The sequence below is a fragment of the Cololabis saira genome, chromosome 23, assembly GCF_033807715.1.
Source record: "Cololabis saira isolate AMF1-May2022 chromosome 23, fColSai1.1, whole genome shotgun sequence".
NCBI lineage: Eukaryota > Metazoa > Chordata > Actinopteri > Beloniformes > Belonidae > Cololabis > Cololabis saira.
Genome location: NC_084609.1, coordinates 28,785,134 through 28,799,997, shown reverse-complemented (window position 1 = coordinate 28,799,997; position 14,864 = coordinate 28,785,134). Strand labels below are relative to the sequence as shown.

The 14,864-nt window shown below is 42.4% G+C and overlaps 1 protein-coding gene across 1 annotated transcript in view; it reads right to left on the bottom strand.

Annotated features, from left to right (window-relative positions):
* Positions 1-272: 272 nt before the first annotated feature.
* zdhhc17 (zinc finger DHHC-type palmitoyltransferase 17) overlaps positions 273-14,864 on the bottom strand; it is a 46,584-nt gene continuing 31,992 nt past the window's right edge. Inside the window, exons 11-17 of the mRNA XM_061714546.1 lie at positions 9,272-9,396; positions 7,630-7,692; positions 7,458-7,551; positions 5,146-5,229; positions 4,624-4,781; positions 2,723-2,817; positions 273-2,643 (exon numbers count right to left, since the gene is read on the bottom strand). Of these exons, the coding sequence (XP_061570530.1) occupies positions 2,505-2,643; positions 2,723-2,817; positions 4,624-4,781; positions 5,146-5,229; positions 7,458-7,551; positions 7,630-7,692; positions 9,272-9,396 (758 nt within the window). The 3' untranslated portion in view covers positions 273-2,504. The remainder of the gene's footprint in view (positions 2,644-2,722; positions 2,818-4,623; positions 4,782-5,145; positions 5,230-7,457; positions 7,552-7,629; positions 7,693-9,271; positions 9,397-14,864) is intronic.

The window sequence follows — 14,864 nt, the reverse complement described above, 5'->3', positions numbered from 1 at the left end:
AACATTAATCTCGACATTTCGACTTTTTTCTCGAAATTGTATTTCAACATTAATCTCGAAATTTCAACTTTATTCTCGAAATTGTATTTCGACATTTTGACTTTTTTCTCGAAATTTCAACATTATTCTCGACATTTCGACTTTATTCTCAAAGTGCCCAATAAAAAAAGATCTTCCCTTCTCAAATATTTGTTGTCCTGCATGGCCCTAATACTCCTCTGTACCTTCATGCTAGAAGAAAAAGTTGTTAGAAATGAGCAAAAACAAATGTCCACATTTGACTGTATTTTATTATTAAAGCCATTAAAACTGAACCATGCCCATATGTTTACATCTGAAGCGGAGATAACAGTGGTGTCTGGAGGTGGGCAGAGAGGCACTGGAGATGATCATGTGCTTGGGTTTCTTCCTCTTCTTTCCTTCTCCCACGCGGTGAGGGGTCGGGGTCGGGGGACGGGGCAGACTAAAGCCTGTCAGGCTGCTGGAAGAACTAGTGTGGAACTGACGTGTTTTCTGAGGGTGTGAACTCAGGTCCTGGATGAGCCTGGCGCCGTCAACTCTGCCCTAAAACTAAACTGGTTTCTGGTTGCGGGTGGTGGTGGTTGAGGGGGGTTAGGGGGGGCTCTCTGCCCGGGCAGCGGCGTGACCCCCGGAAATCCTCCCTTCTCCCCTGTACATCTATTGCATGATCACATTTTCACCTTTTAGAAAAAAGAAATGTAAAAAAAGAAAGGGAATGGCTGTCTTGCTTCAGGTTTTGTAGTGTCTTTGATTTACAATTTGTACATCCAGTGGTATAACAAAGCCAGCCGCGTGACACGCCCAGTTCAAAAGAGAGGAAAAACAAACACGTTTGAAACGACAACAGAATCCACAAGCATGAAACATTCAAATATTTTACACGTGTCCCCGCCTGCCTGCCCCCCCCCTACGTTTACTGCATGTGATAAGGAGAACCCAACATAATGAAGGAAAGTACTTAGGAATACTTAACGTTCACTATTTACAGACAGGAGCTTGCTAGGCTGTCGCCATGGCGACGGCAGCGGGCCAGACATGCAGCGGTCTCTCTGCTGGAGAGGGATGGATGGATGAGGGGGGGGGGGGGGCTGAAATGCCTATAGACAGCAGTGTTGGACGTCACTAAAAGCTACAGTCGTATGTGGACTAGTCGCTCCCGCGTCCTCGGAGGGAATCTCCGTTAAAAAAGAAAGAGAAGAAGAAGAAGAAGAAGAAGAAGAGGAGCACCTTCAACTAACACGGATGAAAAGAAGAAAGAAAAATAAAACTGTTTCTGTACAAATGCACATTCTTTACATCTCAGTCCGTCCAGGAGGAGAGAGCGGCGTGGGGGGGGGGGGGCCGGGGGGGCGTCCCTCTTCCTCAAGTGGCAGCCGAGTCAAAAAACATCAACAATAAAACCAACAAACAGAAAGTTGATCAGTGCAATATCGGAGGCAGACGAAAAGACACGACACGAATAAGACTTTACAGCTTCTGGAGAAGAAGAACATACGAGGAATGAAGCCTTCCTGTAAGTAAACGGCTCTTTCCCGGGGAGGGGGGGGTGTTTTTTCTGCTTCCTACCTGCCGGTAACAAACACACCCAGCGGTACCTGCTGATGGAAAGTTCCCGGGCTCCACCGGTACACGGCTACTCCTTTAATAGTTCCCGTCATAAAACCTACTCAGCTAAAATGGTGTGAAATGTCAGAAAAATGACGTCGCTAGAACATAGTTACTTCATCTATAAATAGTTTTAAAATAAATATACCTGTATCACATTGTCTGTTGGATATTCTGCGCTGGGGTTGGGAGTCGGAGGAAACTCTCGTGGGATTTCCCTCCGGCCGCCAACCCCGGCGCACTTTTTTCCTCTGATAAGTTCAGCAACATTGGCAAAGTCTCCACCGGCTCGTCAGAGTTCATCATGGTGCAAAATCAAGAAAAGAAGACATTCCCTTATTCCTATCGCACTAAGGAGCAGAGGGGGGGTCCTCTGCTCCTCTAACCACAGTTTATATCACAGAAACATCAGCTCCGGATGGGACATCGACACGTACGGGGCACATCGACCATAAATAAGGTGTGGGGGGGGGGCGGGGGGCGCCATGGCGGCGTCTGCAGGGCTAATCCTGTGGTCCGCAGGCCTCTCCTCTCCGGGGGGGTTTGGCAGCTCGTACCGTCCAAGAGGGCCGGGAGGGGGGCCGGGGTCGGGGGGGGAGAGGACCACACGCATGATGATGATACGAGTAACTAGGATAGTAAGAAAGGTGGTGGTGGTGAGGGGGCCCAGGGGTGGGGGTGATGGTGCCGCCCCGTAACTGCATGCTTGTCTTGCTTTAACCCCCCCCCCCCCCCCAAAAAAAAAGTCTTTGCCACCTCCCACTCCAAAATGAAAGAAAAGAAAAGCAGCGCTCCCAGGAAGAGCAGCTCAGATATGAAGGCCGATGGGGGCTGGGGGGGTGTGGGGGGGGGGGGCTGCCCCTCTCCTGTTCTCCTCTCTACACCAGCTGGTAGCCGGAGCCGGACGTCTGGTCGTACTCTATTGTGTACTGCGTGGTCCAGTCCACGGCCACGGGCCGGATCAGCCCGCAGCAGCGGATCTCGAAGAAGTCGATGAGGTTCCTGAAGCAGCCGTGGCTGGAGGAGGAGAAGAGAGGGGGGGGGGGGTCAGAACTGGACACTGATACAGGGGACCGTGCGTGATTTAATCACTTACTTGAAGGGGCTCTCGATGGACGTGGCCGTGACTTTAAAGTGCTTGTACCTCCGAGCGTTCATCCGTTCGTTGGTGGTGATTCCCAAAGCAGCGATCTGAAACACGTCACATGTTTGTGAGCAAATACAGTAATCCCTCGCTGTAACGCGGTTCACCTTCCACATCTCGCTGCTTTATGGATTTGCATTGTGCATCGTGTTCTGCATTCTGATTAGCTAAACCGGGGGTCTACAACCTGCGGCTCTTTAGTGCCGCCCTAGTGGCTCCTGGAGCTTTTTCAAAAATGTTTGACCTTTTTTTCTCTTTTTTTTCTTCTTTTTTCCTTTTTTTCTTCCTTTTTCCTTTCCTTTTTAATCTCAACATTTCTCGAAAATGTGACTTTTTCTTGACATTTCAAATTTTTTCTCGACATTTTGACTATTTCCTCGACATTTCGACTTTTTTCTCAACATTTCGACTTTTTTCTCAAAATTTCGACTTTTTTCTCAAGATTGACTTTTTTCTCGAAGTGCATAATGAAAAAAAAAAAATCTTCCCCCAGTTATAACTAATATAGATACATGCAGCATGTGTTGCCTTCATTCTAAGGCTTATACAAGACTTTTCATTTATTGTGGCTCCAGACATATTTGTTTTTTGTGTTTTTGGTCCAATACGGCTCTTTCAACATTTTGGGTTGCCGACCCCTGGTCTAAACAGTCTCCGCGCTTCTGCACTTCCTGTGTGTCAATAACGTTATGGTTTTAATATGTAATGTACATGTACATGTACATGTACGTAAAACAGCCAAATTTAAGTTCCCAAATTTTCTCCAAAACCCATAATGTCGACAAATCGTTCTGCACCGATTCTCCCGTTCCAATCCAATTACTCGGCTCGCGGCGGGACGGCGCTGATCTCCGCAATTTGAAGCCTTGTAGGCCTATAATTACTGTGAAAAAAATAAATAAAGGTTGCTACTTCACGGATTTCACCTATCACGGGTTCTTTTTGGAACGTAACCCCTGCGAAAAATGAGGGATCAGTGAATCCCGTCAACAAAATATGCAAAAGAGCCGCCAATGTGTGTGTGGAACCGGACCCAAAGCCAGCAATGTTGGCCCACAGTCCTATGTGAACATGGGGAGCCTTCATTTCAACTTTAAGGCCCAGCTCTGAGGCCTCACTATGAGACCAGTGTGGATTTCTACAGCTGACCGCATGTTAGAAACAAAGGAAATTAAGGAATTCCCCTTGGAGGCGTCCCCACTGGTGGTTAAATAGCTGAGGCTTCCCCAACCTTGTCCTCTTTTCTTCCAGGCTTCAAAGCTCTTCCACTAAGCGTTCCCTGAGCTGCAAATGCTACATGCTCATCAACACGGAGAAAAAAAGTCAAAATTTTGAGAAAAAAGTCAAAATTTTGTGAATAAAGTTGAAATGTTGAGAAAAAAGGCGAAATTTAATCTTTTTTAAGATTTCTTTGGGCTCTAGTGGCCCTTTATTAAAGTTACAGACAGGAAGGGGGTGGAGAGAGAGAATGGGGATGACATGCAGCAAAGGTGCAGGCCGCGATTGGAACCTGCAAACACTGCAGGACTGTATGCTCAGTATATGAGCTGCTTGGTTTTTTCTCGACATTTCGACTTTTTCACAAAAAAAAAAAATCTTCGCCTCTCAAATAGTTTTTCTCCTGCATGGCCCCAATACTCTTCCGTAACTTTGAGACTGATTTTTCTGTTTAGTTATTATTTTCCTGATAAGTCAGGTGGTGCCCCCTTTTGATTGATTCATTTTGATAAGTGATCTTTTTTTATTAATTATCAATAACTTTTGTAAGACGATTATTATTAACTCTTTAATAACTGAACCAGCACCCCCTTTGTGGCCCGACAGCGATGACGATCCGAGTGTTTCCGTCTCACCTGGTAGAGCTGACACATGATGAGCACGGCCACCCACATGAAGTGGAAGATGCTGTTGAGGAACATCCAGAACATCCAGGGCGAGCAGGAGGCGATCTGGGTCAGATACAGCCAGAACCCGTCCTTGGCATAACTGGTGGCGCAATGGATCTTCCAGTCTGGGGGGGAGAAAAGTGGAAATACAAGTACTGCGAAAAGCCGCTAATATAGAGGGTCTGCATTGACGTCACTTCCCCACTGGACCAGCCCCCTTACTCACACTGAGTGGCAGAAAGAGCTGCAACTAGTGGAGAACACGGGATAACAGCTGATTATCAGCTTAAATTAACGTCAGTTGGACTTGACAGTGACCCGTACAGTTACCCCAAGAACCAGTGGTCCATGGACATTAATATTTGGTACAGTCACACTCAGTCTTTCCGACACTCAGTCTTTCTGACACTCAGTGGTCGTAACCCGCTGTGAAGTTGCATCTGTGACGTCATGAGCATTCCCTCCATAGAAAGGAAGGTTTGTACTTACAGGAAATGCAGCCGTAAATCATCCAGCAGATCATGCAAAGCAGAAAGAACAGGTAGCCCATGAAGTAGCGGTGATTTCCACTTCCTGTAAAATAAAAAACGGACGTCATTTAGTCACGTCGCACGACGTCTACCATTCTGGTGTCATTTGAACGTCTGGGTCGTCTCCTGCCGCCTGAATTGAAGGGAGGGGAGGAGACGCCCACAAATTAACACTTAATACATAACAGACATACATTATACATGACAAACAAAACAATAATAGACAACTCCCTTAGTCACAAACAACACAGAGGATAAAACTAAATCACCATCATTCAGAAACAAATACATAGAAATGAAATCAAATAAACCACCTTCATAAACAATACCTGCCTGAAATGACCTTATCTTAAAATTCTTGACCACTTTTCACCTTTATTATAGTATTTGACCCGGTCTTTATACGTTTTGACCGTATAGAAACGTAATTCTCGTCAGTTGTGTGAAATAAGACCTGGAAACAGGTATTGTGACATAGAATTGTCAAATTGGTTGTGGGTGGTGATAACCTTTGCAGTGCATGCCGATTTACTTCAAGGAAATGCATACTGCATACCTTAGGAATTGTTACAGATTACTTTTGTAATACTGTATTTGACCCGGTCTTTGTACGTTTTGACCGTATAGAAATGTAATTCTTGCCATTATAAGAATGAGATGTACCTGCTGTACTCTACTGCCCTTACTTTTTAACAACTTGTGCTTTTTATTATTTTACCTCCTTTCTTATAATTTTATTTCACTTTATTTATTATTTACTGTTTAATTGTGTCTTGCTGCTTTTAATGTTGATGTAAAGCACTTTGAATTACCCTGTGTTGAATTGTCCTATACAAATACACCCGCCTTGCCTTGATTGTGATAGGGTTTACTCTACCTGTAATTCTATTCAAACTTCATTCTAAACTTCTGATCAACATCTCTTTATTTCATCAGTAAGATATGAGCTCCATAAACTGATTTTTCTCCCACTTTCACCCTCACACGGATGAAGCGGTGCTTGAAAATTAAAACCTAGACTCTTTCAAGGTTGGGTGATTTTTACAGCGATAGCAAACTTAACCTGCGGACTAGAGCGTGTTCAATGTTTACCACAATGTTTAACCTTCTGAGATGAGTCATGAACTCTGAGAGCAGCTGCAGGCCAACGTTCTCCCAGACGGGGCAGGTTAAACGCTCATTTTCAGCAACACAAGTGTTTGTTGAACCAGTTCCTCATGTTTACGTTTCCTCCTGACCACACGGTTAGAACGGCAGGAAGTGTTTCAGCCACCTACACTCCTTCCTTCCCTGACTGTCTCCACCATGACAGTAGACACTCGTTTCCCGCATGACATCACGACAGAGCAGCTTATCTCTGCTTCCCTCCGGGTCTGGTTTGGGTTCATGTTGTCATTCAACAGGTTTCTTCCCTCCTAAAGGGGAGTTTTTCTTGTTACTTGTTTGGCTTAAGGTTTTTCTCCCACTAGGGGAGTTTCTACCTGCCAGTGTTTATGTTATGTTTATGTAATAATCGCTCAGGGGTTCATTTTCTGGTCTCTGGAAAGATCCTAGAGACAACTTCTGTTGTAATAGACGCTATATAAATAAAATTAAATTGAATTGAGTTGAATTCACAAGCTGCCCTGGAGGTCTGGATGGACACTTTGGAGTATTTTTCTGACCAAGACTTCTGTCTGTGACCACAAACAGATGTGTTTTATTAACATTGTGTGTCATTGCTGGATGCTTAAACACGTACTTATTCATACCAAATCTCATAAAGAAAGTAAAGAAAGAAAGTCCCCGCTTACGGAAGAGGATGCAGGAGAAAAAATATTTGAGAGGGGAAGATTTTTTTTTTATTGTGCACTTTGAGAAAAAAAAGTTGAGATTAATGTTGAAATACAATTTAAAGAATAAAGTTGAAATTTCGCCTTTTTTCTCAACATTTCGCCTTTATTCTCGAAATTGTACTTCAACATTAATCTCGACATTTCAACTTTTTTCTCGACAGTTCGACTTTTTTCTCAAAGTGCATAAAGAAAAAAAATCTTCCTCCTCTAAAATATTATTTTTATTTTTCTCCTGCCTGGCCCTGATACTCTTCCGTACCTGCTAAACGTGCTGCTGCTTCGACACCATTCCCATGCGTGCGTCCTAATTTCCTTCATCATCAGTACATTTCTCTGTTTTTTAAGCAGAACCAGCCGCTGCAACACATGTTGCTTCTTAAAGAGCAGCAACATGCTGTGGGTCAAACACTGTTCCCGCGGCGGTGTGGCCACCTACCCACGCAGTTGCCCACCCAGGGGCAGTGGTGGTCGAACTTGGCGATGCAGCGGTTGCACACGGCGCAGTGTTTGGACCGGATGGGCTTCCGTATCTTGGAGGAGAGAAGGATCTGGGGTTAATATTTGTCTTTTTCTTGTCTGATGAATGTTAATGAAGCGAAAGCGTTTACCAAGCAGGTGCTGCAGAATATGCTCAGGTCCAGGCTGCCCGTCTCAGCCAGCTCCACGATGGTCTGGGAGACAAAAACAGTCAAATTATGACTAAATATCGTCGTCAACGAACCTTTATCACCTGAGGAAAACGAGACGATACGGAACGAAAATGCTGGTCATGTGACGATAATTAAATATATAATGCAATATCGTAGAGGAATAAAAACCAGACTAAAATGTAGATTACAAAATAAAAACTCCAAAACGAGAAAAAAACGTAATTAATGTCCAATTAATGTCCATGTTTTCAGTAGTTTCTCTGGTTTAGTTCTGGGTGACGTTAGTCCTCAATCCCAGTCGCTGCAGCTGCAGAGTTAGAGGCTGATGCCGTTAACGCAGAGATCTAGGTTCACGTACATTAAAAACAAAGTTACACAGAGAAACGCAGGGATCTTCTCTGGGGCTGGAGAAGAAGAAGAAGAACCATCTTTGGATACACTTTCCTACATAGACGTGGAAAAGAAAACCCAATGTGTCGTCGAGAAAGAAAAAGATGGGGAGGAATGTGGAAAAATAAATATGTTGTAAACTCAAATTAGAGTCTTCTGTATCTGGAATGAATGTATTCTTGAGTCTATAAGATAACAATGATATAAGATAACCTTGTTTGAATTGTAAAATGGGTTTGGCTAAATATAATCTTTGACTAAAATAAGACTAAAAAGCTCAGACTTTTAGTCGACTGAAACTTGACACGACTAAAAGGAGAATGAACGTGACTAAAACTAATAAAAACTAAAATGATAGCTGGACCCAAAGATTAGAGTAAAACTAAATTTGAAACAGGCTGACAGAAACAACAGTACAAGGTACCATCAAATTAAACTTTCATTCACGGACCAGTCTGAATCTGGATCTCATTCAAGGCTTGTTGCTTTTTATAGGGACTCTTTTATAGGGAGTGTTTCCCGTCGCCTGCACAAGTAAAACAACACTAACGTCTGCTGTGTTTACGTGAGCGTGCTTTTACAGCACGTCTGAGCAAATAAACCAGAGTTGGACAATAAGAGGTGGAAGAGGGATATACAGGGGGGGCAGCTTTGTAGATCTGAGAGGGATGACAATGCAGGGGAAATTTAGCTTTCATCAGTTACAGGATGGAGTGGAGTCTGGGGGGGGGGGGGGCTCGTCTGCTGTAAAAATGCAACACTGAGACAGAAACTTGTGACACGGCACATGTCAGTACGGAAGAGTATTAGGGCCATGCAGGAGAAAGAATATTTGAGAGGGGAAGATTTTTTTTTATTGTGCACTTTGAGATTAAAGGCAAAATGTTGAGAAAAAAGTTGAAATGTCGAGATTAATGTTGAAATACAATTTCGAGAAAAAAAGTCTAAATGTCAAAAACAATGTTGAAATGCAATTTCGAGAAAAAAGTTGAAATTTTGACTTTTTTCTCGAAGAGCATAATGAAAAAAAAAATCTTCCTCCTCCATATTATTTTTTATTTTTCTCCTCCTTGGCTCTAATACTCTTCCGTATGTCAGCTCCAAAACACACGTGTCAAAATAAAAGCAGGCGAGGTGAGATCGTAGCTCCTGTCTTTGTGGAGTATGGGGCTACAAGATGCGGATAACATCAAACTGACAGCAAACTCACCTTCTTCTTCTGCTCTTCTGACGCCTTGATAATTCCAGGATCCGACTTCCACGATTTGCCAAAGTTGTAGAACAGAAACAGCGTGGTGATCAGGAAGGGCACGTGGACTGTGGCGAAGGGGAGATGTGCTGAGAAGTCAAGGAGGACGACCAACCACACGGATCTTTCTACGTAAATGTTCACTTGGGATTTAGTTTTATTCTGCAAAGTAAAACCAGCTGAAGGAACATCCTCCCGGAGTTCATTATTCAGAACTAGGCCGATGTTGAAAAAATTTATTTTCTGATTCTAAATCGATTCTCATATTAATTTTTAAAAATTGATTAATATGTCTAAAGATCCATTTTTTTTTCATCATTACATTACAACGTTTGGTATTTTTTTGTTTATACCCAAAAAAGGAATGTTTTGTTGGACAAGAGAATAACTGGTGCCATGTTTTTGCCTTTAAATATGTTTAAAGGTATGAAAACATTAAAGTTTTCAGTTATAATCGCATAAATTGTCTATATTTCATTACTTTATATACTGTCTTGGGGTTACATTTGCATTTCTCAAAAATTAAAAACCGAAATAAACCGACAATGGAAAAAATTTCAATGGAATGTGGGAAAGAATAAAACCGATTTCATCCGTCTCTGTTTGCTGTCCTGGATCTGTTTGGTAATTCTGACCCACGATGTTTCTGAAAGCAGTTCTATCAGCATTCTGGGAGCTGATTGGTCCTTACAGCATCATTAGCTGCAATACTTGCTGTTGAATCTCAATATAATACTAGTATTAATATGTTGCAGAACTACAGTCATATAATTCATGCAACAGCTCAAAAAACTTTAAGTAACACTAACCCAAATCAATATCGGAATCGAATCAAGTCTTGATAATCGATTCTGAATCTTAAGAATCGGAATGGAATGGATCCCCAGCCCTATTCAGAAGTACTACACACACCACCGTGAAGCCAAACTCTCATCGACAGTAATCCATGTCCTGAACACATGCGACTGAAACGCTCCGTACTTACTGACACTCGACTTCAATTCAATCACTAAAAAACAAGAAACCAACTGAAAGCTTTTACATTTCCAGGAGAAAATTTCCCATTTCTAAAGGTGAGAGGCCCAAACCCCCAGCAGCAACACACAGCTGGACGTCAGTCAACAAACGTCCTCTTACATCCCACAATCAGACACTCTGGCAGAAAAAAGGAAAAGATTCTGGTCCCGTTTCCAGTACGGTTCGTTTACCGCGGCTCCTCCGGTCAGCCAGCATGGACAAATGATCCAATACCAGCAAGAGGTGCTGCTGGAGGTCCAAGCGTGATTACGCCATTCATTTCAAAGTTATACGACGCAGATTCAGCCACCATCTCGTACGGTTCAGGGACAGCAGTTTCAGAGATGCATTTCTGCTCCAGCCAACGTTACTCAATTCTCAAGTTCTCAATTCATCAGTAGAACTGGATTTTTCTACAGCTGAGAGGACCGGTCTTCTACACTGCAAAAACTCAAAATCTTAACAAGAATATTTGTCTTATTTCTAGTTAAAATGTCTAATTTTTAGTCAAAAAAATCTCATTACACTTAAAACAAGACTCATCACTGGAAAAAAAACAACAATTTTCACCTGTTTCAAGTAGATTTTCACTTAAAATAAGTAGAAAAATCTACCAGTGGAACAAGATTTTTTTTGCTTGTAATGAGAAGATAAATCTTGTCCCACTGGCAGATTTTTCTACTTATTTCAAGTGAAAATGTACTTGAAACAGGTGGAAATTGTCAAATAACAAGTTATTTTTCTGGTAATGAAGTGTAATGAGATATTTTGACTAAAAATGAGACATTTTAACTAGAAATAAGACAAATATTCCTGGTAAGATTTTGAGTTTTTGCAGTGTAGGAGTGAATCCTACTTCCTCCCTCTCTGGGGACATTCTGTTGTTTCTGACAAACGAACCCCGGAGCCGTCTCTCTCTTTGACTTGATAAACTCTTTGCTCCCTTTCCCCAACGCGCTTAAACAAAGTTGTTTTCCTCTCAGTAACTCTGGAGCCACCTCTGGGAGCCGCAGCCTTGCATAACCTGCAGTCAAACATTATTGTTATTGTTAAGAGTTCCCCTGCTCGGCTCCAGAGCCCTGGAAATAACAGGGGATGCTGCTGAACACGGTGTTGCATTTGATGGAGAAGAGACTCACAGATCCTGATGTAGGAGAAACTCTACATTACATACAGTCAAACAGATTTCATATTTTCTAATTTAAAAACTGTGAAAAAGTAGTTGATGTTTGGAGTAAAAGAGCACATACGTGTATAAGATTATTTCAGCATAGATGATGGTCAAAACTATGGAAGATTATTAGAGCCAGGCAGGAGAAAAATAATATTTTAGAGGAGGAAGATTTTTTTTTCATTATGCACTTCGAGAAAAAAGTCAAAATGTCGAGATTGATGTTGAAGTACAATTTCGAGAAAAAAGTCAAAATGTTGAGAAAAAAGTCGAAATGTCGAGAAAAAAGTTGAAATTTCGACTTTATTCTTGAAATTGTATTTCAACATTAATCTCGACATTTCGACTTTTTTCTCGACATTTTGACTTTTTTCTTGAAGTTCACAATAAAAAAAAAAATCTTCCCATCAAATATTTTTTCTCCTGCACGACCCTAATACTCTTCCGTACAAACCTACTCTTCCAAACAAGCAGAAACTCTACAAGCTTCCAGCTGATAGGCCCTGAGACAGGAATTCCTGCTCCGGTCGCTCTGATCAGCAGGCTAATCCAGTGTGCAGATGTGCAGGAGTCAGAGGAATCCCAGAGGGACACTCAGAGGTCCGCTTCATTAGATTTGAGCGCGTGACACATTTCTGGAGTAAAAATCCAGATGTGGAAAAGCATCGCGAGCGTTGCGAGTAAAAAGGCCTCTGAGATGTTGCCCGGATGAATCCATTGACCTCCGTAAGCATCTCCGTGCCCTCTGGACAGATCAACGCACCGTTTCTGTGGTTTGACCCGTTGCTGAACAAATGCTTCGCAGAGCGTTCCCCTGAAGCTCGGAAAGAAAGAAACCGTCATTCCTGAGGGTGGACACAAAAGAGGAATAAAATATTCCTGCAGACCAAAGGTATCCAATAAGTGATACACCCTGTGGATCATGTTACTGGGGGACTGGAGTCTCTGGAAAACGAGTCAGAAGTCCACGTAAGAGCTAAATCCTAACTGTTCCTCCAAAAAAAAAAGAGATCTCACTCTAACAAAGATTTAAAAACAGAAATAAATCCTTTCCACATCTCCGTGTCATTAGATCTGATTTCACCCCCCCCACGCCCATAATGAGCCCACAAAGGGAGAGAAATGGGTCAGAGCTGACAAACATGAGGCCCAACACACAAATAAAACAGCAGGTTGGAACAGATGTGTTTCGAGAGTATATCATCTCAAGTTTAAATTATAGTTCCCTTTTGTAAGGTAAAATAAATCAAAAACCTTCATTCTTCAACAGATTATCAGGCCGGGAGGGTTCTCACTTAAGTTGCTTTCGTCAATGGAAAATTATGACTAAATATCGTCGTCAACGAACCTTCATCACCTCAGAAAAACGAAGCAACAAACATGCTGGTCACGTGACGATAACGATAATTAAATATATAATGCAATATCGTAGAGGAATAAAAACCAGACTAAAACGTAGATTAACAAAATAAAAACTTCTAAAACGTGTCTTCATTTTCATTGACCAAAATGAGACGATGATCCTTAATCCATTCCATTTTTTCAGTTGTTTCCTCTGGTTTAGTCTTTATGCCAGTTTAGTCTTCAGATCTTTGGATACACTTTCCTAAATAGACGTGGAAAAGAAAACCCAATTCGTCGTCGAAAAAGAAAAAGATGGGGAGAAATGCGGAAAAAAAATACATTGTAAACTCAAATTAGAGTCTTCTGTATCTGGAATGAATGTATTCTTGAGTCTATAAGGTAACAATAATAGAATAATAAGATAAATGTGTTTGAATTGTAAAATGGGTTTGGCTAAATACAATCTTTGACTAAAATGGTCCTGGACAATTCTGACTAATATATAATATAAAATAAGACTAAAATGCTCAGACATTTAGTCGACTGAAACTTGACACAACTAAAAGGAGAATGAACGTGACTAAAACTAATAAAAACTAAAATGATAGCTTGAGCCAAAGACTAGACTAAAACTAAAATTGAAACAGGCTGACAGAAACAACACTAGTTCTCACATAAATAAAACTGGGGGTCAGAGAGAGTAAAGTGATGCCTTCCTGATATCAGAGGAAAACAGGAGCATCAGCCGAGGTCACATGACTCCTCTCGCCAACCATACACTCAACTGCTAACAACGGAATCAGCAGGAGTTAGAAATGAATAAAAATAAGAGACAACAAAGTTGAAATGCAGCTGCGCAGAGGTTGGAGGGATGCACACTAGTTCAAGGAACTTCATAAATGCTTTTATGCGTACTGCATTTAATAATGGCACTTTTCCACTAGAACCTACTCGGCTCTACTCATCTCAACTCGGTCTGGTTTCTTTTCCATAACAATTCAGCTCCTGGAGCAGAAGTAGGAGGTTGGAGTGAAAACCTCATATCTGCTTAGCATGTTCCTGGTTTTCTATTCAAGCAGTTTAGTTGTGAAACAAACGTTGCGGTGTGTTGCCGTGGCTCGTCTGAGCTCGTGTGAATCCCGGCCCATCCCTCACCCGACACCCACTCGTGTTCTCCCAGCGGTGCAGACCTGCCTCACGTTTAGATCAGTCATGTTGGGCTGGGTCAATCATTCAGCACTTTGTCAGGTGACAGTCAGGCAGTGTGGACCTTTCTGTCCAAACACGGGCCTGCAAGGACAAGAAAAGCGCCCGAGCCGCACCGACTCCTCCACGTGACTAATGGCCCGTGTAAAGTGGTTTTCCAGGACTTGATCTCACGCAGCCTCTGCTGTTTAAAGATGAGTGCACGTGTGTCAACCCGTCTGCTCACGACCACGACTTCACTCAGCTCGGGTCAGAGTCCCGCCCCCCCCCATTAGTGCAGCAACCAGCCGTTAAATTAGATGACTCCCACAACAAGCTCTCTGCTCTGACTAAAGTCCACTGTACAAAATAAAAAAGCGTTGCCGCTTGAAGCTTCTCTAACTCTCATTTTTTAACTTGATATCAAACACAAGCCACAGATCCAGCAGCACATCTATCATCTCCTCCAGGTTCTACATCTTTAGTGTTGTTGTCTTCTTCGTTTAGATACACAATCAAATACGTCACAGCAGCTTCGCTCCAACCTCCTACTTCTGCTCCAGGTGCTGAATTGTTATGGAAAAGAAACCAGGACGAGCTGAGATGAGTAGAGCCGAGTACGTACTAGTGGAAAAACGCCATTGGAGGGAACCTGACAGAACTGTACCAAAACAAAGTATTTTTTTTGTATTGCGGGTAAATATGAATGAACTAGCAGACTGAGGAGGCAAAATCACAGACCTACTAACAGCACTGCCAGCGGCCGCTGAGCTAACAAACACACTGCTGGCACCGGCCACTGAAAAGGATATCGTTCCAACCACTCTCACATTTTCT